Below are 25,486 nucleotides of genomic sequence, written 5' to 3' on the forward strand. Positions count from 1 at the left end.
GGGGTTCCCAAGGGGCAGGGGGCAGTGGCAAGGCTGGCTGGCCGTTCTATCTGCTGCCTGGGGACGAGCCCAGCGCGAGGGCTCTGCCCTGGGACGCTCCATTATCTCCCCGTTCATTACAAGGCCCTGCCCAGCCTCACACTTGCGGCTCAGCTCTACACGACTTCGGCTCTGGAGGTAGGACCAGCAGTGCCAGGAAATGCATGGAGGGCGTCTGTGGGAGCCACCACCCCACTGGGGGGGAAGGGGGGGTGGGGGAGAGGTCTCAGAGGGTTGCCCTCCGTCCTGACAGTGAGCGGGACCAATTCCCCAAGCCCAGCAGCGCCGCTGCTGGCAGAAAGGCCCAGGGCATGACAGGGCAGAAGGCACTGCCCTTGTTCAGCCCCAGCTCCTGCCACCAAGGTCCCCCAGACTTAAACGGGCAGGGATTTTATTCTAAAAACCCCAGCCCCCAGCTCCCACCTTGCCACTGCCCACTTCTCAGGCACGACATCCCCCTCCACAAGTGCCAGGGGAGCCAGGCCAGAGCCCTGCTGACAACAATGGCAGCCTCCGAGCATGGCTGCCAGGAGCCTGGTAAGATCCATGGCTCGGCCAGGGCCAATGCGCTCTACGGGAAGAGCAGCCTTAAAAGGGAACACCTGCTGCTACTGGAATTAACTGGTGCATTATGGGAATTCCTGGTAGCTATCCCATAGTGCCCCAGTGAGTGCTCACAGTTGGAGGTGTATTCTCAGTTCATCCTCCCGTGTCCTTGTGCAGCTCCCAGAATCCCTCCGGCTGCTGGGTGCCATGCGCATCCCCAACATGGAGGCAGTGGGGGCTCCGTTGTCCTTGGCTAGACCCAGATGGAGGACACAGAATGGCCAATAAAAGCCCCCAACCCTGACCCCTGCAGCCTGGAGCTGGGCAGTCTCAGGCCCCGTCCCTTGAGATAAGGTGCACGGCAGGGAGCACTGTCCGGATTGCAGAACAGCCCTAACACAAGGATCTCCGCAGACTCCTACCTGGCCTGTCCGGGGAGGCTGGCGATTGGCTCCACTGCGTCGGGGCTGTCACTGGGGAGTCAAACAGGACAAACAGCCAGTGAGAGTTGGGCTCTCCACAAAGTGAAGCTGCAAGCAGGGAGAGCCCCGTGACCGGATATGTCGGCTGTGTGTAAAGTCGGGCAGCTGAGCGAGCGAGTCAGAGATTGGGCTCAGCCATTCCCTGCACCAGCTGCTCAGTTCCCAGAAACACAGCGTCCGGGGCCCAATGCCAGGCAGCTTCCTTCTCCCTGGGGGCCTGGGAGTGCTGGAGAGCAGCAGGAACAGGCATCCCACCCCCTTGCCACTCCAGTCCCAGAGCAGGAGCTCTGCAATGAGCCGAAGCATCATCCACCTGGGGGCCAGCAGCTTAGACCTCAACGCTGCAGTGCAGAGCCACCGGGAACTCACCACAGAGCAGAACAAGGCCATGCAACAGCAGGGCCAAGGCAGGTTACAAAGGGAGCTCTCCGGCTCCCTAGGGGTTACAGTCTCAACTTCCTGAGCCTGATCCGCAGGGTCTCATGCTGCTCTTGGGGGGACGGAAGCGGGGAGAAGAGAGGAGGAAGCCCCGACCCCAGCCGCACACGCTGCATTTCCCTTGCAGCTGGGAGGGCCAGCAAGCTTCGTCCCAAGTGCCACCTTAAGAGTCACCGCAGCGGGCAGAGACCAGCGCTTGGCCAGTTCTGCCTCCAGTGCTAGCTACAGAGGATCATCTGCATGGGCTCTTCCCAGCACAGGCAGAGAACATCACTGCCCAGGAGAGCCCAGCCCTGAGAGCAACCAGGCCAGGTTTACCCCGAGCCCCAGAGGCTGTGGCAGGTACCACTCAGGGAGGGGCTCACAATGAAGCAAATTCACAGCCTGGTGAACCGTCCAAGAGACAGATGTCACGGCGTCACCAGGCAATGCTCTGGAACTACTCCCTATGAAGCCAGTCAGGACTCTGGAGGAGCCTCCTCTCTGTGAGCAGACTGTCTCCAGGGCAAGAAGCTTACACAGCTTCGATGTTTCTGGGTCTGACCTCAGAGCATTCAGCTGTGCAGCCATAGAGAGGGCTCTTAAAAGGCTGGAGCCGGATCTATTTGGGCAGCGCTTCATTGTTACATGGACCACGCACCCTGGCGTGGCTGCACCAGATGAGGACTTGCTGTGGGAAGCCAGAGGGCCCTGCACCCTGACTCTCAGCCAGCTGGTAAAACAGGTTTATTAGTCGATAGGAACACAACGTAGGACAGGAACTTGTTAGCACAGAAATCAGTGACTTTCAGCCAAGTCCATCTTGGGGGGAGGGGAGCCCAGGGCCAGGGCTCTGGTTCTCCCTCTGTGCAGCATCTGTGCAGGAGCAACCCCCACAAAAGTCACACACCCTTATTCCCACCACCTAGATACTGGTGCAATACACTGAGGGGAAACTGAGGCACACACAGCATTCATACAAAACAGTAACGCTCACATAACAAGAGAAAATCCCCACTTTGTCACACCAGATTCCACAGGGGTCATGGCCTCATTGAAACACAGCATGCTGAGGAGGGGATGTACAGCTCCAAGCCTGCCAGCGTCCCATAGACCACATCAGAAACCGCCCCCACTGGGCAGTGCATGCAGACAGGCTCTGCCGCCCCAGGACAGACATCTCAGCTCAGCAGCCCTGGCATTTCTGGGAGGGTTATAAAACCGCCCCAGGGGAGGCGCCAGGCCAGTCACAGATGACAAGCTGATTCAGGTCCAGGGAAGGGTGGCAGTGAGCAGTTTCCCCTCGGAGACAGAGGTTACTATGGGGTGACATGCCCATGGCCACTTCCACAGCGAAGGGAATTCAGAGCAGCTGCCCTGCCCCTCCCATTGCACACTCAGCCAAAGGCAGGATGCTGGTGTAGAGGGACCACGGCTCTGCTCAGGATGGCAGCTCTCACGTCCCTAGGTGGGTGGCTTGCAGACTCAGGGGTTGTACACTAGCCGGGAGCTGCTGCCCCTTTGTGTGACCTCCTCTGAAGCAAGGAAGCTGCTCCACGGGCTCTGTCTGTCCCCAAGAGATCTCCTCTCGCCTTCCCAGCTGGGAGCACAGGCTCCAGCCCTCACTTACGTGACAAAGATGGGGTAGATGAGGTTAGAGGCATCGAAGGCCGTGGCCGAGGTCTGCCAGGAGCGCAGCACAGGGTGGAAGTAGCCACTGTGAAGCACAGACTGGGCCTGCATCCTGGAAACTCAGCAACGGGCTGTGAAAGAAGAGCCTGAAACACACAAGGAGAAACAGCAGTTTAGAGGCTGCACCCCAGGGAGAGTCACTGAAGCAAGTGCCTCAAGCCCTCAAGGCTCCAGGCAGCCTCTGACAGGCTGTGCCCCGTGGGAACACACGAGCACTACATGCGGGCTAAGCAAAGGGCTTCCACTGCTTCCCTCGGGAGACAATTCCACAGTTCAGTCAACAGCAACTGATACTCAAGCCAAGCTTTCCTGTGATTTGCCATGTGGACAGGGCACTGGGCTGGGAGCCAGGAGACCTGGGTTCCAGAGAGACTCTGTGCCTCGGTCTCCCATCTGTAAAACATGGATGATACTCACCCGCCTCTGCAAAGAGCTCAAAGATCTCTGGGTGAAAAGGTGAATTATTCAATCCATCCACATCTGTCACCACCAACCACCCCTGGCTGGCTGTCAGAGCAACACCACACCGTGTCTCCACTCCTTGAACTCTGCAGAAGGCACTTGGTGACACCTCCCACTTGAAAAGCCCGTCTGAGTCTGGAGAAGCTGGGTCAAAGAATCCAGCTGTGATGGTCTCGCTCAAACATACTTAACCCTTCAGGGACTGCTGATGCTGCAGGAACATCTCCCCAGACCAGCACCATTCATGCACCAGTGACGCTAATTCCTGTATCCGTTAGTTACCCAGTCCCAGGTAACAGGGACAAAAAGGAACTGAACTGCCGGCTCACAGGACCAAGACCCACGTACTGCTCCGGAGGTATCCGCACACCAGTCCCACCACGTGCTTTCAGCTCTGGTTAGTATGGCGATTTAGGTCATGCAGATCACGTTCTTCCCATGGCCACCTGGCTTCTCTCCTACAGCAATCACAACAGGGCTTCAGCAGCTGATCTGCCACAGACTGCTAGAGCTGCAGGAGGCAGAACACAGTCACTTCTAGCTCTACATGTTCTTGAGAGCGTGGCTGACAACATCAATTGATGACTGAAGGAGGAAGTAAAGAGCATGAGAATCCGATCAGCAGCATTATGGTCCGATATCTGGCAAGCCACTACAGCTAGACAGCAACCTCCCCAGGAATCCCCTTCCGAAGGTTCTCAGGCAGATAAACCATCGCTACCAGCCCTGCCGTCCAACCTTCACACGGTCACTGGTCCCTTGGCCTAGCAGTGCTTCCTGGCCTGAGTCCAGGGCTGGACACTGCCCATCCCAGAGCCCCTCCAGCGGGGTTATCAGTGCCAGACCCTTCTGCAAAGGCTGTATTTGCGTCAGGGAGGAAAAGCAGAGGCACCCCCTCAAGCAGACATGTGGATACTGCAGCCCGGATATTCCTGTGAGAAGAGGAGGCTCTCACGGGCGGGGGTCCCCGAAGGAGCCAGGAGAGGCAGGCTGAGTGCAGTGACTGCCGCACACAAGACGCCTGGACAACGACCGCTGGTTTGCTCAGCGTGGTGGTGGAGGCAGCTGCCAGCTCTGAATAGCTATCCAACAGGCAGGCTCCGAAGCTGCCAGTGCTGGTGAGCTGCAATGGGCCAGGCTGACACGACATCCCGTCTCCTCCCGTCAGTGCCATGGTGGGAACTCCCCACTCCACGTCCATTAACACAGCACCGGACACGGAGCCGCACAGCTCCAGGGAGAGGCTACATCCCTCACAACCCTCGGCCCCAAGAGAACCCCAAGATGCAGCAAGAATGAGGCTGCCAGCGTCCAGCTGTGCACAAGCCAGCCCCTCAAGATCCAGGGGGACCTGCCCAAGCCCCCTCAATCCTCCACCTCCCGCATAGCCACAGAGGGCAGCTGTGCACAAAGGGCCTTCTGCTGCCAGTCAAAGTGACCTTGGCTAGTCCTAGAGGTCACACTGCCTCCAGCACCCAGGGCAAAACAGAACCTTGGGTAAGTGCCAGGAGCAGAATGACTGAGCATGTGTTAGAGAATCTGGAGCCCAGCCAGTAAGAGAAAGAAGCAGATGTGAAAACCAGAGACCAGGCACTGACAGTGAAATCTATCTATTTTTACCCTCCCACCCATGAAGACAGTATCCAAGACCCTTCCTTGTAAGATCGACAGCAACTGCGTAGTCCCCTGCGGACCTCCAGGATTTCATTTTCAGGGTTGAAACTCTGCTTGGGGTAGAGATTTTGTTTCTGAAATAAGAGTTAGAAAAGACTGACCCAGTCAGCATGGCCATGCCAGGCCCACGCAGGATCGTGCCCTACACCAAGCACTTGGTCCCTTCCAACAGCATGGCCCAGACCACTTCTTTGACAAGCAATCCCACAGATCTTTCCCCATGCTCCGATTAAGCTCTCGCGTAAAGATGAGCAGGAGCCAACTAGCCCCTATCTGCTAAGGGCTGTGTTTGGGAGGTTGAGTTCTAGTCTATGCCAGCCTTTTGATTACCTTGTGCTCCACCCAGCATCTGTCGTCTCCAGCTTTGTCTGGACTATGATTTAGTGTTTTGTGGCTGGATTGTCGTCTCTTCTAGAATTCTAGTCCAGACAAAGCAATTGTACTCTAGCACATGCTGAACCAGCTAAGTCATAGCCTAGCCTGCCAGCTCCTAGGCGCAGTGCTGAGAGCATACAGCACCCAGCGCACTGGGCTCCAATCCCGGGGTGGGCCTGTGGGCACGCCCAACACGAACACAGCCATGGGGTTCCTGCCTTTGCTGTCAGCAGCAAAGCACTGAATAGCCATGACGAACCCGGCAGCGAAGCGCTCCAGGTAAGGACCTGACAAGCCAATCCCCAAAGAGTTGTGCTGCGTGTGGAGTCACCGGGAGAGGAGAACAGACGCTCCCTGGAGCGGCTCTCACAGCCACAGGTCCTGCCCTCGCTGCGGGCAGCCAGACCGTAACTCTCAGCGATGTTACCAACTTACTGCTGCAGGAAGCAGCCCCGGCAGATCGACTCATCCACAGAAGGCGGGAGGATAGTAGGGAAGCCTGGAACCCGCAGCTACGTTGCATTCCAGTTCTGCCTCATAAGGGAGGGGATATGGGACGCAGAAGCTCAGCTCATTTGGAGAATGACGGTGCAACGGGGCTTTAAGAATTCACCCCTTGGCTGTAAAAGGCTGGAGGAGCCAGAGAGACAAGAGGGGGCAGAGCCTCTGGAAAAACCAGACTGAGCAGCTGCTCAAAGGCCTTTGCTCAGTAAAATAACTGTGCCTAGAGCAGGTGGCCCCAAAAGGGGATGTGCGGAGGCTTGCAAGGGAGAGGGAGGAGTAGGGACTGTCTGGGTGCTATCGTCATGTCTGTATTAAGGCCTTGTCAAGGACAGTTCATAACCAGACTCAGCTGCATGGGAAATGCCGGCCCATCACTCCCAGAGGAGGTCACCTGCAACTCTTAGCCCAGGCGAACGGAGCTGGCCAGGTGGGTGCATTCGGCCAGGCCGAGCTAAGACAACGAAGTCAGTCATGTGAAGCAGGCGCATGGTGGCGGGGGAAGATGGGGGTTTGAGCAGTCAGATACCAGATTCCCACATGCTTTGCAGCGAGCAATCCAGCTCCACTGTGTGCGTCTCTGCAGAGGGAAGATACAGTCCTGTTACGGGGACTTCCTGGCAACCTGGGCTGCAATTCCCTGCTGGAGCCATGCGAGGCAGGGACAGCGAGAGCCCCCTGTACAGGAGGAGCAGAGAGGCCCTGCCACGGGCAGCATGACACAGAGCAGAGCTATGCTGGGGGAAGCAGCGCTGAGCAGAGCACACGCAGTAAGGCAGAGCCCAGACCCAGCGCCTGGGGATTATTCCGGGGTCCAAGTCCATGGAGCTCAAAGACACCATGACATTAAATGGCCTTGGGGGGGTAGCGTCCTGGACGACGGCCACCAGACAGGAGGGTTAACACTGGGAGCTACATGGGGCTTTCTGGGGTATCAGACCCTTCCCTGAATTCTCAGCAACAGCATGACATCCCCCTCTCCCCAGGGCTAGAGCTGGCAGACAGCTTCCTTCACCACCCTCTGAACCTCCCCCAAACCTCAAACCAGAGCACTGGCTCCAACCCCCTCGAGGGCTTTGGGGAGGGTTAGGTCCATGTCTGCCCTCTGATTCCACCACCCTCCCTCTCTCCATGGGCCCTTCTCAGAGATCGGCTCTAGCTCGGTCACAAGACACGGACCGGATGCAGGCACCACTGGGGGACCCTCTGCCCTGCGTTGTATAGGAAGTCAGACTAGACTATCCAAAGCTCCCTTCTGGTCTTAAAATGTCTGGATCTAAATGGGCCAAAGGGACCAGCCCAAATCCAAGCAACCCCCATTCAGATCCAAGCTCCGGCACTCAGGTCTCTATTTTTGGCCAAAAATGCGTCAAAAGTGCAGCCAAGGCACATGGCCAGATCTCCCACTAGCAACAGCCCACATCAAGGCAAACAGCTCCTTCAGTTCGTGTGGTAGGGGCCTGTATGCTCGGTGCAGAAGGGCCTAGGGTCTGTCCTGCTCTGTGTCCAACAGGACTCACTGTGACACCTCTGCAAAGCTCTCTGGAGAGCGTGTGGTTGATCTGAGACATTGCTGGGGGCGTCTCACTCCAAGAACAGCCATTCCACCTCCGCTTCAGGGTGAGACAGTCACACCCCAGAGGCAGATACCAGCCCAGGATCCTGCCTGCAGCCCCCAGGGCCAGTCCTAGCTCCAGTGCATGCAGAGGTGAAGCTAACCTGACTGTGACACCACATCAGCCAAACGAGAGACCAGCAGGGAAGGGAAGCGACCTGGCTCCCCTTTTACTTCAACACACGTTTTCAAGAACAGCCAGGTTCGGACACAAACCTCAGGAAAGCCTCCTGTGGGGGCAGCCTGGGAAGTGACCAGGGCAGATATTCCAGTCTCGGGGAAAGCTGCCTCTTCACCAAACCTGACTTCCACAGGCAGGGGCGTGGTAATAACTGGGCCTACCAATTTACCCTAATTGTAAATTCAGCTGGGAGAAGCCTCTGATTGCCAGACCTGGGAGTGGACGACAGGGCATGGATCACACAGTGACTGACTGTTCTGTTCATTCCCTCTGGAGCATCTAGCACTGGCCACTGTCAGCAGTACGACACTGGGCTAGACGGACCATTGGTCGGACCCAGAATGGCCGTTCTTATAAAAGTTTAAAGTCTCACAATAACCCATAACAACAAATGCTGATGGGAAAAGGTACAAAAGTGAGACAAAGATTGAATTAGTCCAAACACAAAGGCCGACTGATGTAACTCAAGGACTGTGCTGAGATCATGTCTGGTAAACAAATGAAGTGTGGGACTGGAAATCAATGGACCAAAATTGGTGCATTGAAAATTAGGTCTAATTGGTGACCACATAATAAGGGGATAGACTATTCCACCCATTGCTCCCCTTGGGGGTCATTAAAAAGACCCTTTTTTGGGGAAAATGAAGAAAAAGAAAACTCAACAACTGCTGAGAGCAGGGGAAGGGAGTGAGTTTTACCACCATGGCTGCCAGCCGCACAGTCTCCTGGGACCCTCCAGAACGCTGCTAGGCCTTTGTCGTCCTAATCCCGAGAAAAGTCCTGATCAGATCAGGCCAGAAAAAAGGGACCAAGGTGATACCATCAATTCCCCTGCTCTGGCTAAATGCCAAACACCACGTGGGAGGTGAGACTGTGTGTCCCCATCCCGCCATGTGTCCTTTCCTTTCTCCACCTTATTTCATCTCTTTCCTAGTCCTCTTCTATTTCCTTTTGTCTTAAAGTCTGGCATAGCAAACCAAGATTGTCCATTTGTGTCCAGAAAGGCAAATTAAAGCAATCCCCTAAGCAGCTTGATGCTGTTGCAATGTTCCAGTTCTGACAATGGCTAGTGAGACCATGAGCCATGCCTGTGTTTTTGCAGCAGGGAGGTTGCAAACAAAGGAAAGTCAACACCAGTGACATCTTTAAAACTCTGCTGTTCTTTTCTCTTCCCTCTCTTGTGGCCCAGGGTGTGGCAGGGAGTGGCTGATTTAGCAGGTCATGTTCTTCCCTTGTCAGTACCAAGCAGCATGGGGCTAGGTGGTGGTGTGCAGAGGGGATCTGTCAGAGGAGATATAAATCTAGCACCCTGTCCCTTTGGAATAGGTAGAGATCCCATGGTATTTTAGTTGTACGGGCAACATTAGGGACACTGGCCAGGACCCCCAGTCGTTAATTTCAGCCCAGATCATTATATTCTGTCCCAGTTTCAAATGGAAAGAGAAGGGGCAGAAAGCTACTAGGGAAGAGGCTGTTCTAGATTTAATTTGGCAAATAGGGAGGAATTGGTTGAGAATTTGAAAGTGGAAGGAAGCTTGAGTGAAAGTGATCATGAAATGAGAGAGTTCATGATTCTAAGGAATAGGAGGGAAAACAGTACAATAAAGCTAATGGAAGCCAGAAGGCAGACTTTAGCAAACACAGGGAGTTGGTAGGTAAGATCCCATGGGAAGCAAGTCTAAGGGGAAAGACAGTTCAAGAGAGTTGACAGTTTTTCAAAAAGACATTTTTAAGGGCACAAGAGCAAACTATCCCACTGCGTAGGAATGATAGGAACTATGGCAAGAGACCACCTTGGCTAACCAGGAGATCTTCAATTATCTGAAACTCAAAAAGAGAGTCCTACAAAAAGTAGAAACTAGGCCAAATTACAAAGGATGAATATAATAAACAAACAATACAAGTATGTAGGGATAAACAGGAGAAATGGTTTGAAGTAAATAGGATGAAATTCAATAAGGACAAATGCAAAGTACTCCACTTAGGAAGGAACAATCAGTTGCACACATACAAAATGGGAAATGACTGCCTTAAAAGGGACCTGGGGGTTATAGTGGATCACAAGCTAAATATGAGCCAACAGTGTAACGCTGTTGCAAAAAAAAAAAAAAAAAAAAAAAGCAAACATCATTCTGGGATGTATTAGCAGGAGTGTTGTAAGCAAGACACGAGTAGTAATTCTTCCGCTCTACTCTGCGCTGATTAGGCCTTAACTGGAGTATTGTGTCCAGTTCTGGGCGCCACATTTCAGGAAAGATGAGGACAAATTGGTGAAAGTCCAGAGAAGAGCCACAAAAATGATTAAAGGTCTAGAAAACATGACCTATGAGGGAAGATTGAAAAAAATGGGTTTATTTAGTCTGGAGAAGAGAAGACTGAGAGGAGACATGATAAAACAGTTTTCAAGTACATAAAAGGTTGTTACAAGGAGGAGGGAGAAAAATTGTTCTCCTTAACCTCCGAGGACAGGACAAGAAGCCATGGGCTTAAATTGCAGCAAGGGAGGTCTAGGCTGGACATTAGGAAAAACTTCCTAACTGTCAGAGTGGTTAAGCATTGGAATAAATTGCCTAGGGAGGTTGTGGAATCTCCATCATTGGAGATTTTTAAGAGCAGATTAGACAAACACCTGTCAGGGATGGTCTAGACCAGTGGTTCTCAAACTTTTGAACTGGTGACCCCTTTCACATAGCAAGTCTCTGAATGCAACCCCCCTTATAAATTTAAACCACTTTTTAATATATTTAACACCATTATAAATGCTGGAGGCAAAGCAGGGTTTGGAGTGGAGACTGACAGCTTGCGATCCCCCATGTAATAACCTCACAACCCCATGAGGGGTCCCCACCCCCCAGTTTGAGAACCCTGGTCTAGATCAGGGGTGGGCAAACTTTTTGGCCTGAGGGCCACATCTGGGAATAGAAATTGTACGGCAGACCATGAATGCTCACAAAATTGGGGTTGGGGTGAGGCTGGAGATGAATAGTTTGGGGTGTAGGAGGGTGCTCTGGGCTGGGACCAAGGGGTTCGGAGGATGGGAGGGGTATCAGGGCTGGGGCAGGGGGTTGGAGCGTGGGGAGAGGCTCAGGGGTGCAGGCTCCGAGTGGCACTTACCTCAAGCGGCTCCCGGAAGCAGTGGCATGTCCCTTCTCTGGCTCCTAAGCAGAGGAGCAGCCAGGTGGCTCTGCACGCTGCCCCATCCACAGGCACATTTGCATTTGCCTGGCAGCTTACCTATTGGAATGCTGGAGGGGGCCATAGGAGCCAGACTGGGGCCATGCAGCTGCTTCCGGGACCTGCATGGTGTGGCCCCCAACCCTGGATCTCACTAGAGCGGGGCCATGGTATGACCCCTGACCCAGTGCTCCAGCTGGAGCACTGGAGCAGGGCCAAGCCACATAGTGCGGCCCCCAACCCAGTGCCCCGGCTGGAGTGCCAGAGCAGGGCAAGCCCCAGACCCCGCTCCCCAGCAGGAGCTCACAGACCATAGTTTGCCCACCCCTGGTCTAAATAATATTTAGTCCTGCCATAAGTGCACGGCATGGGACTAGATGACCTCTCGAGGTCCCTTCCAGTCCTATGATTCACCCTTCATTCATTTTCCTAAGCCAGTACGGAGTGTGGCTGTTGTTCCACCCCAGAGACAGCTGGGGATCAGTTTTCCACATGCTTTGGAGTGAGCAATCCAGCTCCATCATGTGCATCTCTGTAGAGGGAAGATACATCAGAGCCCTTTGGGAAGGAGGCCCTATAGAAGTGTTATAAATGTCAGGTATTCTGATGGAGCATCATCCATTTATTTGGGACTGTGAGAGTGGGGAATCATGGAGTCACTTGGTACATACGCTAACAGGGGTAATAGCTAGTTTAGCATTGAGAAGTTGGGTGTCAGCACCCTGAGATGCTTGTGGAAGGATACTGTGTGGGAAGATCATGGACTCTCTCATAAGCCTCAAGGACAGGAGGGCTGCGGATCCACAATACCATCCACATGAGGCAAAGGGACTATGGCCAGGGCCTGAAAATGTTACCTGGTGCCTACTAGCCAGGAGCCTGAGGGCTAGGCTGCACTAGAAGATATAGCTGGGCTGATGCAGATGTGCTGCTGTAGCACGTCTGGTAAAGACGCTCTCCCGCTGACATAGTGCTGTCCATACCGAGGCTTAGGAGGGTGCAACTTACATCGCTGGGGGGTGTGTGTGTGTGTCTTATTCACACTCCAGAGCAGCGTAAGTGCTAGTGTGTACAAGCCCTAAACCACAAGCCAGGGAGATACAAATTCCATGGGAACGGGGGTTCCACCAGCAAAATCCAAGAGCAGCCCATCTTGGGGAAGAGCCCAGCCCCTGCCAAACCAGCATGGAAAGGCCAAGGATGCTGTCTGGGGACTCTGTGCAGGGCTCCGCTTTTCATACCAGCCTCTACCACTCTCATCTAGATGCCGATAGAAGGAAGGAGCTTTCTGACTGTCTCCCTACTCCAGAGCCTTCTGACTGCTGCAAGAGTGGACTGCCTCCCCTAATCTGCCCGTCAGCCTGTTTTATAGATCCTTCCCAGGAGTAAGATCAGTGCCTGCCTCTGCCTTGGCAAAAGTTTTCCTCCCAAGCATTATGAAATTAACATGACTGTTGTGTCACTGCTGAGGATCTGAAGAGCAGCCTGAAACTGACCAGTCTTGTCACTTTTGTTAACCTGTAGCTGCTTTGGAAAAGCCAGAGCATGGGCACAGCAGTGGTGCACTCAGACAAACAACACTGCACTGGTCACGTTTTGGTGCTTCTCTTTGTAACTTTATGTCTAGAAACGCTATTAGACCTACATTGTTAAAAATTTTGCAGAAATTGATTGCTGAGACCCTCACACCCCCTAGGGAAAACTTCCCACTCTCACACAGATGCAAGCACTGCTCACTGGTCTGTCCAGTTATCCAGGTAGATACCCAGGAGTGCTCTAGGGGGATCTGATGATACCCATCCATGCTGCTGGCTTTAGTCAAGGACATGCGCACATACAACAAGCAGGAGTCTGTTCTTCTGGTGAAATGTTTACGATCTATGATGTTTCTAAGGCACCTGGAACTGTGGTACAAAAGCACTGCAGTAAATGTACAGGTAGGCCATAAACCTGTCTTTCAGATCATCTGTGGGGAGCTGTTTCTACTGAACCCATTGTAAAGATTAGGAATAGTGAATGAGCCTGTTCTTTAAAGTCACCCTAAGGTCACGACCTTCGGACTGTTACAGGATAATCATGAGGAATCATTAACTGGGGAGAGACTGGTCAGTCCACAATAGCATGCTACTCTGTTAGGCAAGATACCACTTTTCTCTGGGTAATCTATGCAAAGAGGTTTGGTGATAGTGCAAACACATTTAACCATCCCCTACAGATAATCATCCCCCATCCCACACACTTGTGGTGGTAGAAGTCAGATGGAGGCAACTGGCTGGGCAATCATCACGAGAACAGATGTCTTTATCTGCCCTAGAGATACCAACTCCAACTGCCCAAGACATCAGGTTAGTCAAGAAGCAACAAATTCCCCTGGGCCATGAGGTAGCTGTTGGTGCCCTCAAAGAAAGAGGTTAAATGCTGGAATGTTGTAATCTCCTTACCCACTGATGTACAAGTGATTTAATGTTTATGCCCACTGAGCACCCAGCATACCATAGGGCATCACATCACCCCACCCATCCGTGCAGGGTGAACAGTGTCTGTTCACAGACAATGACTGTCAAAAGTCCTGCAAGCGCAAAACCAGCAGCTCATTCCCAGTCATTCTAGGCCCACAGGATAAGGAAAAGGGGGTGGGGGAAGCTTGACCAGGAGGAGGAGGAGGGTGGGGGTTGGGAAGTGGATAGGACCAAAGTCAGGAGACCATGGCTCGTTTCAGCTGAACTGAATCACGGAGATCCGCTTATAGTTGAAAATGCTACATAAATATAAAGCCAGGCTGGGGGCGAGGGTTTCCCAGCACCCTCACGCACGGTAGCAGGATTAGCAGTGCCCAAGTATGTTAATTGCTTGGGAGAAAAATCTGCTGCTTTTCTAAACTCAAAAACCCACTGGCTTTGTCCAATACACTCCTGCCCCTCTGCCTGCTGGTAGCCCTGAGGCTTGCATGAGATGACCCCCTCTAGCTGATGGTTATTTCATATCACCGCCAGTGCCTTCAGCTCTGGGAACTGACAACGCCTAGACAGTGCTTGTGCAGGACACAGCAGTCCTTATCTATAGGCCCTGCACACAGGCTAGGGACGTGTGAGATGTCACAGGCCAACACACAGCACCTGCAGTGGTTCTCACACCGAACAGCCGGCCGTGCCCCGGAGGGAGTAGCCTGCTGGAGTGCCCATTTGAAAACTGCAATGTGTGTGTTTTAAATGGGGAAATGCCAACAGTTAAATCACCAGGACAGCAGATCACACAGGGGGGCAAGGGGGAGACCCTGGACTTGGTTTCACGCTCCTCATGATTCAGGCACCCGCAGGTCTGACACTCCCCTGCCCACGAAGCCATCTGACCCGCGGCTGAGGTGCTGAACAGCTAGACGGGAACATCCGGAAAGAACAAGCTTCTGCCTCACACAGCGACCGTCTCCTCCTGCTCGGACGGCGTGTACAGCCCCGGGCGCAGCGCCTACTCCCGGCGGAGAGCAGCCCCTGGCGGGGGCGGGACACCCCCAAGCAGCCCGGGTCCCCTGCCCCCCGGAGCAGTGGTCTCTGCGGGGGGCACCGCACGGTTGCAGCGGCTCGGGGCCCGCACTGCTCCCGCCGCTCCTGCGGGCAGAAGGCCCAGCGGCCCTTGCAGAGGGACGGGAGCCGGGCCCAAGGGCTGCGGGCGGCCAGAGGGACCTCGGGGGTCTCCTGGGCCCAGCAGAGCCGGGGCACGGGCCGAATCAGGAAGGAGCCGCCCCACAGATGCACCGCACCCAGCAGCCTCCCGCCCGGCCCAGTCGGAGGGGCGAGCTCCGGGGAAAGGCGGCGAGCTCCAAGCCGAGCCCCGGACTAGTCCGGGGCGGGCTCGGCGCGCTGCCCGCCACCTCGTGCAAAGGGGCCCAGGACCCGCCGGAGCAGCGGCCTGGAGGGCGGTGGGGGGCGGGGCCGAGCCGAGCCGAGCCGGGCCGGGCCGGGCCGAGCCGGGCTTACCTGGGCCTCGCTGCCGCCGCCGCGCGCTGTCCCGGCTCCGCTCCGCACCGCTCCGCGTGGGGGCCCCGCCCTCCGGAACCAGCCGGGCCCCGCCCCGCACAGCCCGACTCCGCCCCTCCGCCAGCTGGGCGCAGCGCCCCCGTGCGGCAGCCGGCGGGATTGTAGCGCCCCGCGCCCGGCTCCTGCGCGGGACCCCACAGCCCCACCCCAGCCCCCGCCAGGGACCCTGCACCCCACAGGGCCCCTCCCACCCCGGGACTCTGCGCCCCCCAGCGCCCTCCCGCTCCTGCTCCAGACCCTGCACCCCACAAGACCATTCCTCCACCCCCCAAAAATGTTTAAGGACAGGCCAGGGTCTGGGTTTTCAGATCCGGATTTTCCTGCATCTCCCCCTTTCCCCAGCCATGGACTCCCTTGCTTTGCCTGGGTGCTGAGCTATCCCCCGCGGTGCAGCCCAGCCCAGCCATTAGGAGCACGGTGACTCGGGCTGGGGGAGCCCTCCCAGGGCATCCCACAGCAAACACAGCCCTGGGCAGACAGCTGGGCCTGTGGGGAAGCAGCTCAGCCCAGGTCCTAGCTACAGGGGGCCCTGAGACAAGTGAAGGTGACTGAACCAATTACCAAAGGAATGATGTTAGAGTCGCTAACCCTGCGGGGACGTTCTCATTCAGGAGGAAAGTGATCTTAGTTTGCTTCAGCTCAGAAGTTCTCAAACTGTGGTGGCCTGCGAACTCCATTCAGGCACCTGGGTGGCCGCACACGAGAGAACGAAGGGCCACCCCTCTAATTAGTGGAGCCGCGCAGGCGTGGCTCCACTAATTGGGCGCCTGGCCCTTAGAGAAGATGCACATGTAAGGTGAGGTGGTGGCCTTGGCGGAACGGGACTGCTGTTGTCGCTCACTGGAAATTCACCAGTCACCGTCCCACCCTGTGTCATGGTTGAGGGCTAGCTGCACCTCTGCCTATTCTGCGGTCTCACTCTGAGTGCACCCCTCCGGGTCTTAGGCCTCGAGGCTTCACCCCCTGGGACAGAATCTTGTGATTTTCCCTGTGCAGACTGGGTCTCAGGTGCCACCCCATGCACCAACCATGATTGCTCAGCAGGCCTGGTTGGGTATGGTGCCTGCAATTCTTTCTACTAGGAATAGTGACCAGTGGAGAACACAAAACACCCTTTCTAAAACAAAGTACTGTTTACTCTTAACAGCAGAAACAAAGCATAGAGTCAAAGGGCTTTAAACACAATAACACAATCTACAGGTATATCTGTCTCATCTGAAGGCTTAGGCAGGCCTGTCTTAACCCCAGGAACCCCACTTTCAGTCTGGGTTCATCTCCGTTCCAAACTCTGTCTCCCCTGTTTAGGGAGTGTGACCCTTTATTGGACAGGCCATGTCTTGTGTCTGCCTTAAGCCAGTTTATGGAGCCCATGAGGGGGACAGAGTTAGACTATCCCAGTGAATAGTCCTGGGTGGTTGCTGTGGAGATTGTACCTGGGCTATTGTCTATCCTCATGCGTATATTTCCCAACCAACCAGCTATTGAATTAATCCAGTATGAATAAACACCTTCACAATATTCAGACAAACAAATACAGCACATTGTATTCATAGATTACAGGCAGCTTCAAATCCATCAGAGGCTACTTCATTTCTATCTACCTGCCGAGGATCACAATTAGGATCTGACTCCTAATCCCTTCCCATGTGTCCACTTCAGGGGCTAAGGCACCCTATGTATGTGGCTGTAGTAATAAGCAACAGCAAGTTTTGCTCACTGCATTGCAGAGATGGGCACCCTGCTATGCAAAGCCCTGCTGGGCACTGAGCAGCCTAGAAATGGGGATATGTCTCAGGCCTAGCTAGAGAATTGGTGACGATGCACTTAGCAGCTGCAAATGAAACTTCAATAATTTATTGACAGTGAAAAGGGGATTGTAGATTTAGTTCTGTGCTACTTCTGAAGCATAAAGGAAGCCTTGGAGTGAGACCATGCTGTCTTAGCATGCAGTATTCTCCACCTTCACGCACTGTAAGTGAAGGGCAAGGCCCTTTTCTATTGCTGCTAGAAGTCTGCCCTGTGTAACCCTTACCTTTCAGGTGTTGGGTTTAGGGGCAGAGCTACTTATGCTGGAATAAGTCTCCTCTTCACATTTACACCCTTCAGCCCCTCCGTTTGTATTAAATCCAAATTTACCCCACACCCTCAGAGTGTGCTAACGGTTAGAGACCCAGAGGCCATTTAGTGAGTTGGTAAAGTCAAGAGCTGGAGAATTTCATGGGGATTGCAGCAAAGGCCCCACTCACAGTCTGGGCCCCACTGTGCAAGGTACTGTAGCAACGCAGCTGGAGAGATTGCTGCCTTCCACACACCAATGTATTTGTAGTCTTTTTTTTCTCCTCAAATTCTACTCTCAGCAGGAATGGAAAACCAGTGCAGGGGAGGAGCCAGTATTTACCTCTCCATCATATGGAACTCCAGCACAGAACCTGTTTGGACCAAAGAAGTGAGTTAAAGATCCAGCTGACAGGGCCACTAAAAGTCCGGTTGGCCGCAGCGGGGAAGGCAGGCTCTGTCCCTGGCTCCCGGGAAGTGGCTGGCATGTCTCTCCGGCTCCTAGGCGGAGGGGTGGCCACAGGGGCTCCAAGTGCTGTCCCCCCACCTGCAAGTGCTGCTCTGGGAACTGCAGCCAATGGGAGCTGTGGGGGCAGCATCTGCAGGGGAGGAGATGTGCGCAGACCCCCTGGACATCCCTCTGCCTAGGAGATGGAAGGACATGCCAGCTGCTTTCCAGGAACTGCTTGAGGTCAGCACTGCCTGGAGCCATCACCCCGAACCCACTTCCACACCCCAACCCCCTGCCCCAAGCCTGAGTCCCCTTCTGCACCCAAACTCCCTCCTAGGGCCCGCAACTCACATCCCCTCCCACACCCCAACCCCCTGCCCCAGCCCTGAGTCCCCTCCCGCACTCTGAATGCCCCAGGCCAGAGCCTGCACCCCCAGCTGTAGCTCTCACCCTCCTCCTGCACCCAAAACCCTCATCCCTGTCCCCACCCTAGGCCCACACCCTCTCACACACCCCAACCCCCTGCTCCAGCCCAGAGCCCCTTCCCATCAAACCCCTCGGCCCCACCCCCCAGCCCAGAGGGAATCCCCTTCTGCACCCCAAACCCCTTATCCCTGGCCCTGCTCCAGAGAGCCCTCATGCACCCCAACCTCCTGTCCCAGCCCGGTGAAAATGAGCAAGTGAACAAGGGTGGGGGAGGGTGACAGAGAGTGAGTGACGGAGGGAGGGGGGATAGAGTGAGTAGGGGTGGGGCCTTAGAAAAGGGGTGGGCCTCATGGAAAGGGCAGGGCAGGGCAAAGGCGTTCAGTTTTCTGTAATTAGAAAGTTGGCAATGCTAATCAGACAGAGGCTGTCCTTTTGCACTAGTTCCCTGGTGGCCCTTATATCAGAAGTTAAATTGATGACCTACCTGAGCCAGAAGGGCAAACGCAGTTTGTACAGCGAATTGAAAGCAAGGCATAGGAGAGGGCTTTTCATAAGAGCCTCCTTTGGTGGGGGGGAAGGAGAACTTCAAAGAAAGTTAGCATCTCTCAGTAACTGGGTTGTAAGTGATTACCACTCTGGAATGCTGCAAAGATGATTATACTCAGCTACTAAGACTGCGACTAGGGTGACCAGATGTCCTGATATTTAACCCTTTGTCCTGGGTCCTCGATCAGGACACCATTTTTCCTGTTATCCAGGTAAAATTTAAAACTTGGTACAGTAGAACCTCAGAGTTATGGACATCTTAGGAACGGAGATTGTCCATAACTCTGAAATGTCCATAAATCCGAACAAGACATTACGGACTTCAGCTACTGGGGGGGATTAGGGCTGCAGCCATGGGGAGCGGGTCAGGGCAGAGGTGGGGTAGGGCTCTGGGCTTCTGATCCTCAGGAGCGCTAGAGCTCAGGGCTTTAGATCTGAGGGAAGCGCTGGGGCTCAGGGCTTCAGCCCCATAAAACACTCCCAGTTTCAGCCTAATTGGGTGTGCCAGGGCTTGGGTATTCAGAAGCCCTGTAGCTCTGTTCCTGGCTTCAGCCCTGTGGGGGGCACCGGGGCTTTACTTTGAGGGGCCCACTGAAAGCAGGAGCAGAGCCATGAGGAGCCCCAAGCTCTGCTTCAGTCCCATAGCTCCATTCCCAGCTTCTGCTGGGGGAGGGGCATCTCACAGCTCTGCTCCCGGTTTCAGCAGTGGGAACAGTACATCATTTCCCCCCCCTCCTCCCCCCGTTCTGATATTTTACTGTTACGATCTGGTCACCTACCTGTGACTGTACTGGGCCAGCCCCAAATGCAACCATTAACTCAAAGAGTCCCTTGAGGGTGAGGATATATTAAGTGTGATATAACACATATTCTACCAGAGTGCTCAGGCCTGCAAAGGGAAGGATGGGCGTTTCAAACACTACAAAGTAGGTTGGTCAGAACATGATGGGTCGTAAAGCAAGAGACTCCCACTTGATCATTAGCTTTCTGATTTATCTCATCTTGAAGATGAGAGCAACTTTTGCCACTGCCTTAGCCAGCCAGCCACACATCACACCAGCTCCCAGCACATGCTGCCAGCTAACCTGCCTTGCAAGGGTGCCCTGTTGCCATTTCTCAATCCACCCCTTAGGATCAGGTGATGCTAGTTTGATCACGTTCCTGTCCCAGATCTCTGCATGGTAACACCCTCTGCAGTGGCCAAGCCAGATCAGGGTTCCTGCACAACTTCAACTTCTAAAGATTCAGGAACTTCCCAGGGTGGGCTTCAGAGAAGTGTTACGCAGTGACTCCTGAGACAGACAGACACCCTTTCCCCAAAGGGAGACTGAGCCAACACCATCCTTGTTAGAACTCCACCAGGTCAATGGAGTTTTGCACAAGGGATGAATTTGGCGTATTCATTTTAACTAGTTAATTCTTTGCCTCCTAGCCACCCTTTTGTTCTGTGATACCCATTCTCTGGCTGGAGAGCGACTCTATGCGGAGGGGCAGAGGCCAGCTGTAGTCGAGGCTAGCTGTTAGTGATGTGTTTGGAACTTAAATTACATGGGTGCAAATTAACAGCAACCTGAAGCAACTGATCAATATCACCCTGGAGCTCCAGCAATCTGAGGAGCGAAGTTTGGTTGAACAGCTGAATGGCTCCCCGCACCATGTGGCTAAGGAAGGAGCTTGGGCATGGAGGAGCGGGAGGAAGGCTGCTTAGGCAATGCACAAACCAAACAAGAATTCTTTCTACTTTGGTATAGAAAAATCAAGCAGTGAAATGAAGCCCAGCTACGAAGGCTGATGTATACAGTAGATCTACATTCTAGTCAGGATTGCTGGAAAGGCAGAAACTCTCTAACACACACGGGAGAATCCAGCTCCTGGTTGCAATACTGCGGGACCGTCCCCGGAGCCGTGAACTGCCTGCTTTCAGGGGGCTGAGCATCATCTGCTGACAAGTCCAGGAACAGTATGAATAAGCTGAGGGATAGTCCTTTTCCTACTGGTCTTACTAAAGGAACAGCCTAACAACCGTCTAGACTCCGATGCCAAAGCAAGGAAGTGAATTCCTGAAACAGAGCTGGTGATGACTTGAGCATCTGCTCCCCCACTGAGGGAGTTTGCACCCCCTTTGTTCCCCATTGAGGGGTTCTGTTGGACCCTTGGCTGCTTCAGGATTCCCAGACAGCAGGAGCTGTAGCTCTTCTGCAGCTGGGAAGCAGGTTGCAACCTTTCTCTCAGCCCTCACTGCCGTGATCCACCCCTTGGTCACCCCCAGAGTGGATTCCTGCTAGGCACTCTCCAGGGGGTTCCCTATGAGGAAGTCTTGGAAATAGCATCTGCACTTGGACTGGAAAGGTTCTGCATAGATCTTGACTCTGAGAAGGCCCCCCTCTCCTGCCAAGACAAGTTTCACCCTCATGGTAGCATTGTGCCAATGGATCAGAGTTGGTGGGAGCACGCATGGTCCCAGAGCATGACACAATTTCTTTAGATATCCTACAACCATATCATTAAATGTTTTGAAAATAAGGACCAAGACCTTGAATGTGATGCAGTATTTTATGGGAAGCCAGCATAGCAAGCAAAGGACAAGGATGATGTACTCCTAATACACTGTGTTGCTGAGGAGACACGGGCACCTGTTGTGCCAGCCAGAGCTCATACTTTCAAGCCCACAAACCTGTATTGCTGTAATCCAGCTGGGAGGCAGCAGCTTGTATGCTATTGAGGCTAGGTCAGCACCTATAACGTTGGCCAGAAGACTGCACCCCAACCAGAGAATTAATTTGTTGCAGATGTGGATACGAGGGCTCTCAGCAATAGCAGAGTGTTGTAGTACTTCTGGCTAGCAGGCTGACTGGATAAATTGTGAGCAAGTATCTTGGACTGGTATAAACAACATTGAAGCTACTAGCTCTTTGAAACCTCACATTCTCCCAGCAAGCACCACCTCAGCCTTAGTAGGGGACTCAGTAAGCAAAGCAGTCTGGTGAGAGATCCAGCCAGGTGAATGAAGAGTGAAGGGCGACCGTCTACCTAACATCCCTTCACTTCTTTGCTTTAGTTCTATGGTTTGACTGAACCCAGATTGTGAAAGGTCTAGGACAGCTTTTCTCAATGACCTATCCATGGAGCAGCACCCTGACAAGCCGGTCTCTGGTCTCAAAAAGGTTGAGAAACACTGCTCTAGGATATTTGCATGGACTAGATTTTCTCTACAAGCTCAGTAAGATCATAGAATCATAGAATATCAGGGTTGGAAGGGACCCCAGAAGGTCATCTAGTCCAACCCCCTGCTCAAAGCAGGACCAACTCCCAGTTAAATCATCCCAGCCAGGGCTTTGTCAAGCCTGATGACAGGCCTCTCAAATGAGTGCCCTATCCACTGCACTGTGGGATATTCTGAGGAGAGACTCACTCACTCTTGTTGAAGCTATTCCACTTTAATAATCAATTGGGCCAAAACCAGAGTCATTCTATAGTTTAGAGCACTCACCTGAGAGGTAGATGATCCTTGTTCAAACCTTGCTTTGCCTGGGTGCTGAGCTATCCCCCGCGGTGCAGCCCAGCCCAGCCATTAGGAGCACGGTGACTCGAGCTGGGGGAGCCCTCCCAGGGCATCCCACAGCAAACACAGCCCTGGGCAGACAGCTGGGCCTGTGGGGAAGCAGCTCAGCCCAGGTCCTAGCTACAGGGGGCCCTGAGACAAGTGAAGGTGACTGAACCAATTACCAAAGGAATGATGTTAGAGTCGCTAACCCTGCGGGGACGTTCTCATTCAGGAGGAAAGTGATCTTAGTTTGCTTCAGCTCAGAAGTTCTCAAACTGTGGTGGCCTGCGAGCTCCATTCAGGCACCTGGGTGGCCGCACACGAGAGAAGGAAGGGCCACCCCTCTAATTAGTGGAGCCGCACAGGTGTGGCTCCACTAATTGGGCACCTGGCCCCTAGAGAAGATGCACATGTAAGGTGAGGTGGTGGCCTTGGCGGAACGGGACTGCTGTTGTCGCTCACTGGAAATTCACCAGTCACCGTCCCACCCTGTGTCATGGTTGAGGGCTAGCTGCACCTCTGCCTATTCTTTGCATCAGGCAGAGAAGGGAATTGAACTGGGGTCTCCTACATCTGGGAGGAGTTCCCTGGTTACATGGAGTCTTCTTCCTCCTGATTTACTCCTTGCAACACACAGGTCCCTTTATGGATCCAAGCTGCCATGACTGGCTCACAGCAGAAATCTGATGAAGTGCCCAGTTAAAACCACTCCTATCATCTACTCCTTTAGCAATTTTATGTGAGGTTGGCACCTGTCTTTGGCTACATGGGCAGTTCGTGGTTGTGTAACTGAAAATAGCTTATTACTGGCTGGAGGAAGTAAGCACTGGACCCATTTCTGTAGAGAACTTGGCTTTTATTTAAATAAAATATTGTTCCTTCTCAAGAGGAGATGGAACTCAAGTATGTATTACAAGAGAAAAACAGAGATGCAAGAATGATCTGCTTGCATAACTGAACATCTTTACAGAGCCAGTCACAACTTAAATTGTTTTAAATGTGTAGTCCTGCAGCAGCTGAACACCAGATCTTTGGTGATTGTCAGACAGTGACTTCCTCCATCTGGGATCCTCATGTAGGCGTTATCACAGCTGTAGCAACGGGAGGGCAGCACAGCTCCTACAATGTTTGCTGTGTATGTGTTGGTCCAGCAGAAGCGAAAAACAAAGTTGTGCTGTTTCATACAAGCACTCATTCATGTCTTAACTGGTATATCAACAGAACTGGTGAATTTTTAACAATTTTAAACTTATTTCAAATTTTTCCAACTTTCCTTTGTCAGACTTAAGTTTAGCTCAAATAGCAGGGTTAAATTCTTCTTTAAAGACTACACAGAACTGGGTTATTATTAAAGGATGAGCTCCTCACAGTAAGTACCTTCTCCACGTGTAAAAGGGGAAGGTGTTCAGGAGCAAGACCTCAAGAACAGAGACCAAAACTACTACTACTAGGAAAAACAATTAGATTGGGATGACGCTTCCTTTAAACTTCCATAGGCCCGATCCACCTTACCTTGGGAAAACAGTTTGCCAGCAACTCAGTCCAAACCTTCCCCCAGTGTCACACTTGGGACACAGTTAAGCTTTCTTAGCAGTTTCTTTTCTTTCAGATATTTTTATAAAACCTTGTCAGGCTCTCAGTATTTTTTAAAACAAAAATAAGCACTTACGGTATTAAGTTATGTTACAGAAGCACAGTACAGTCCTTTGAATTTGACTGATCCTGGGCAGAAGAGTCAGTCCTGTGGAGAGCTGATCCTTGTACAGTAGTATTGCCTACTGGGTCTCTCAGTCACTTTGGAAAGAGAAGGCACGATCAGAATGAAAGGATCCAGCTAAGACAACCTCAATCCCCCCCCCATACAAAATCCTCATGTGTGCAGCATTCTAAACCATTATGGCACCGCTCTAACATATTATGTACAACCTAAATGCAACAGGCCTGAGGCCTATTAAATTCAAACTCAGACCTAGGTAGCAAAAACAAAGTTATTCAACACTTTTCTGCAGATTCTCCTGCACAGCTTTCTCTGTGAGAATCTTGGAAATTCCATTTTGCATCGCAGAACAAACCCAGTATTAAAGACCAGTCATTGATATCAATGGCTTTTCAGAATCTGGAGAGAGTGTGCCAAGTGCCCCATGCAATGGGGAAGACGTGACCTTTCCACTATAGCTGGAAGTCTCATCAGGGTGTCCACCTACTTCTGAGAATTAAAGCCAGGAGGTATGGGCCTCAGAGGAACAACATGGAGCTTTGCTGGACACCGGAAAACAAGAGGACACAACAAGATTGATTTACAGTATTTATATCCCTAGGAAGAGGGCCCGTCTCTCCAGGAAGCTCAGTTATCCACCTCTTCATCATCATTTTGTTCCTCCTCCTCCATCCGTTCATCATCCTCATCATTCTCCTCCTCCCTGCTCTTGTCTTGTTCCTCAGAGTCTGCCTTCTTGTCTTTGTCTTTCCTTGCTTCTTTCTTTCCTTTTTGCTCACGCCTGTAAACTAACAGACCAAGAGAACTACAATTGGATACACATATGTCATTATATCCATTGTAGGGACAATCTACAGGTGGCTCCCATCTCTGTGACCCAGGGTCTCCCCTTGCTCTCCAGGCTTACAACAAATGGAGCACTGAACCTCTTGATAGCTGCTACCCATCCTGTTATTTGAGTTGTGGTGATAGACTTTACAGGAAGTTATGTTAAGTGTTGTTCAACAGAAAGATGGCGAGAAGGATACAGGAGCTCATATTCATTACGCAGAACACGTGACTTCCTCTACACAGAGGTGATGGGGGAGACAGATTAAATGAGTCACCTTTGTGAAATTACATCATATCAGTTCTATTAAACTACATGTTCATATGTCCCCATAAAAACTGCAATGGGAATGTCTGGCTTTAAAATAAATAAATAGATGATTCAGGGAACATAAGAGTTGGATGCCCAACTTCTGGGTAAATGGGACTCAGTGTCATTAGGACTAATTTAATCTACAGTTAGAGAACATGTTACCTTCCAATGATTCCTTTAAAGGGGCTATGAATCTCTGGAATTCCATTTCCTCCATGGCTGAGAGGACATCTCCAGCATTCAGTGTTTTCCTCTTCCCCTTCACTGCAAAGTTATTTGCACTAAAGAGGGAGAAGAATGAATATCAAAGAGTAAATCAACCCCAACTACTGGCTGTTTAAAAGGACAGAGCCAACTTAAAAAACAATCACAGCTCTCAGAAATGTTTAATCACTATTATAAGCAATACCTAGG

At 52.7% G+C, this 25,486-nt stretch overlaps 2 protein-coding genes and 1 long non-coding RNA gene across 11 annotated transcripts in view; 1 reads left to right on the forward strand and 2 right to left on the reverse strand.

Moving 5' to 3' along the window:
* The window catches only part of ALAD (aminolevulinate dehydratase), a 36,925-nt gene extending 21,687 nt beyond the window's left edge, over positions 1-15,238 (reverse strand). For 2 of the 4 annotated variants that reach the window (XM_073314455.2, XM_073314453.2), the window contains exons 1-3: positions 15,133-15,238; positions 3,115-3,262; positions 1,008-1,058 (exon numbers count right to left, since the gene is read on the reverse strand). In XM_073314455.2, coding sequence (XP_073170556.1) covers positions 1,008-1,058; positions 3,115-3,227 — 164 coding nt within the window. In that variant the 5' untranslated portion in view covers positions 3,228-3,262; positions 15,133-15,238. The remainder of the gene's footprint in view (positions 1-1,007; positions 1,059-3,114; positions 3,263-15,132) is intronic. The other 2 variants (XM_073314454.2, XM_073314452.2) reach the window with 1 other exon arrangement.
* The window catches only part of LOC140899260 (uncharacterized), a 27,143-nt gene continuing 1,657 nt past the window's right edge, over positions 1-25,486 (forward strand). The window contains exons 1-3 of one of the 2 annotated variants that reach the window (XR_012155258.2): positions 1-177; positions 13,374-13,503; positions 17,550-17,638. This is a non-coding gene — a long non-coding RNA (uncharacterized LOC140899260). The remainder of the gene's footprint in view (positions 178-13,373; positions 13,504-17,549; positions 17,639-25,486) is intronic. The other variant, XR_012155259.2, reaches the window with a different exon arrangement.
* Positions 23,033-25,486, reverse strand: part of POLE3 (DNA polymerase epsilon 3, accessory subunit) — an 8,878-nt gene continuing 6,424 nt past the window's right edge. For 3 of the 5 annotated variants that reach the window (XM_073314459.2, XM_073314457.2, XM_073314460.2), the window contains exons 4-5: positions 25,235-25,353; positions 24,507-24,719 (exon numbers count right to left, since the gene is read on the reverse strand). In XM_073314459.2, the coding sequence (XP_073170560.1) occupies positions 24,559-24,719; positions 25,235-25,353 (280 nt within the window). In that variant the 3' untranslated portion in view covers positions 24,507-24,558. Of the gene's footprint in view, positions 24,009-24,506; positions 24,720-25,234; positions 25,354-25,486 lie in introns of those variants that run through there. The other 2 variants (XM_073314461.2, XM_073314458.2) reach the window with 2 other exon arrangements.

This window comes from Lepidochelys kempii, chromosome 16 (genome assembly GCF_965140285.1).
Source record: "Lepidochelys kempii isolate rLepKem1 chromosome 16, rLepKem1.hap1, whole genome shotgun sequence".
NCBI classification, from domain to species: domain Eukaryota; kingdom Metazoa; phylum Chordata; order Testudines; family Cheloniidae; genus Lepidochelys; species Lepidochelys kempii.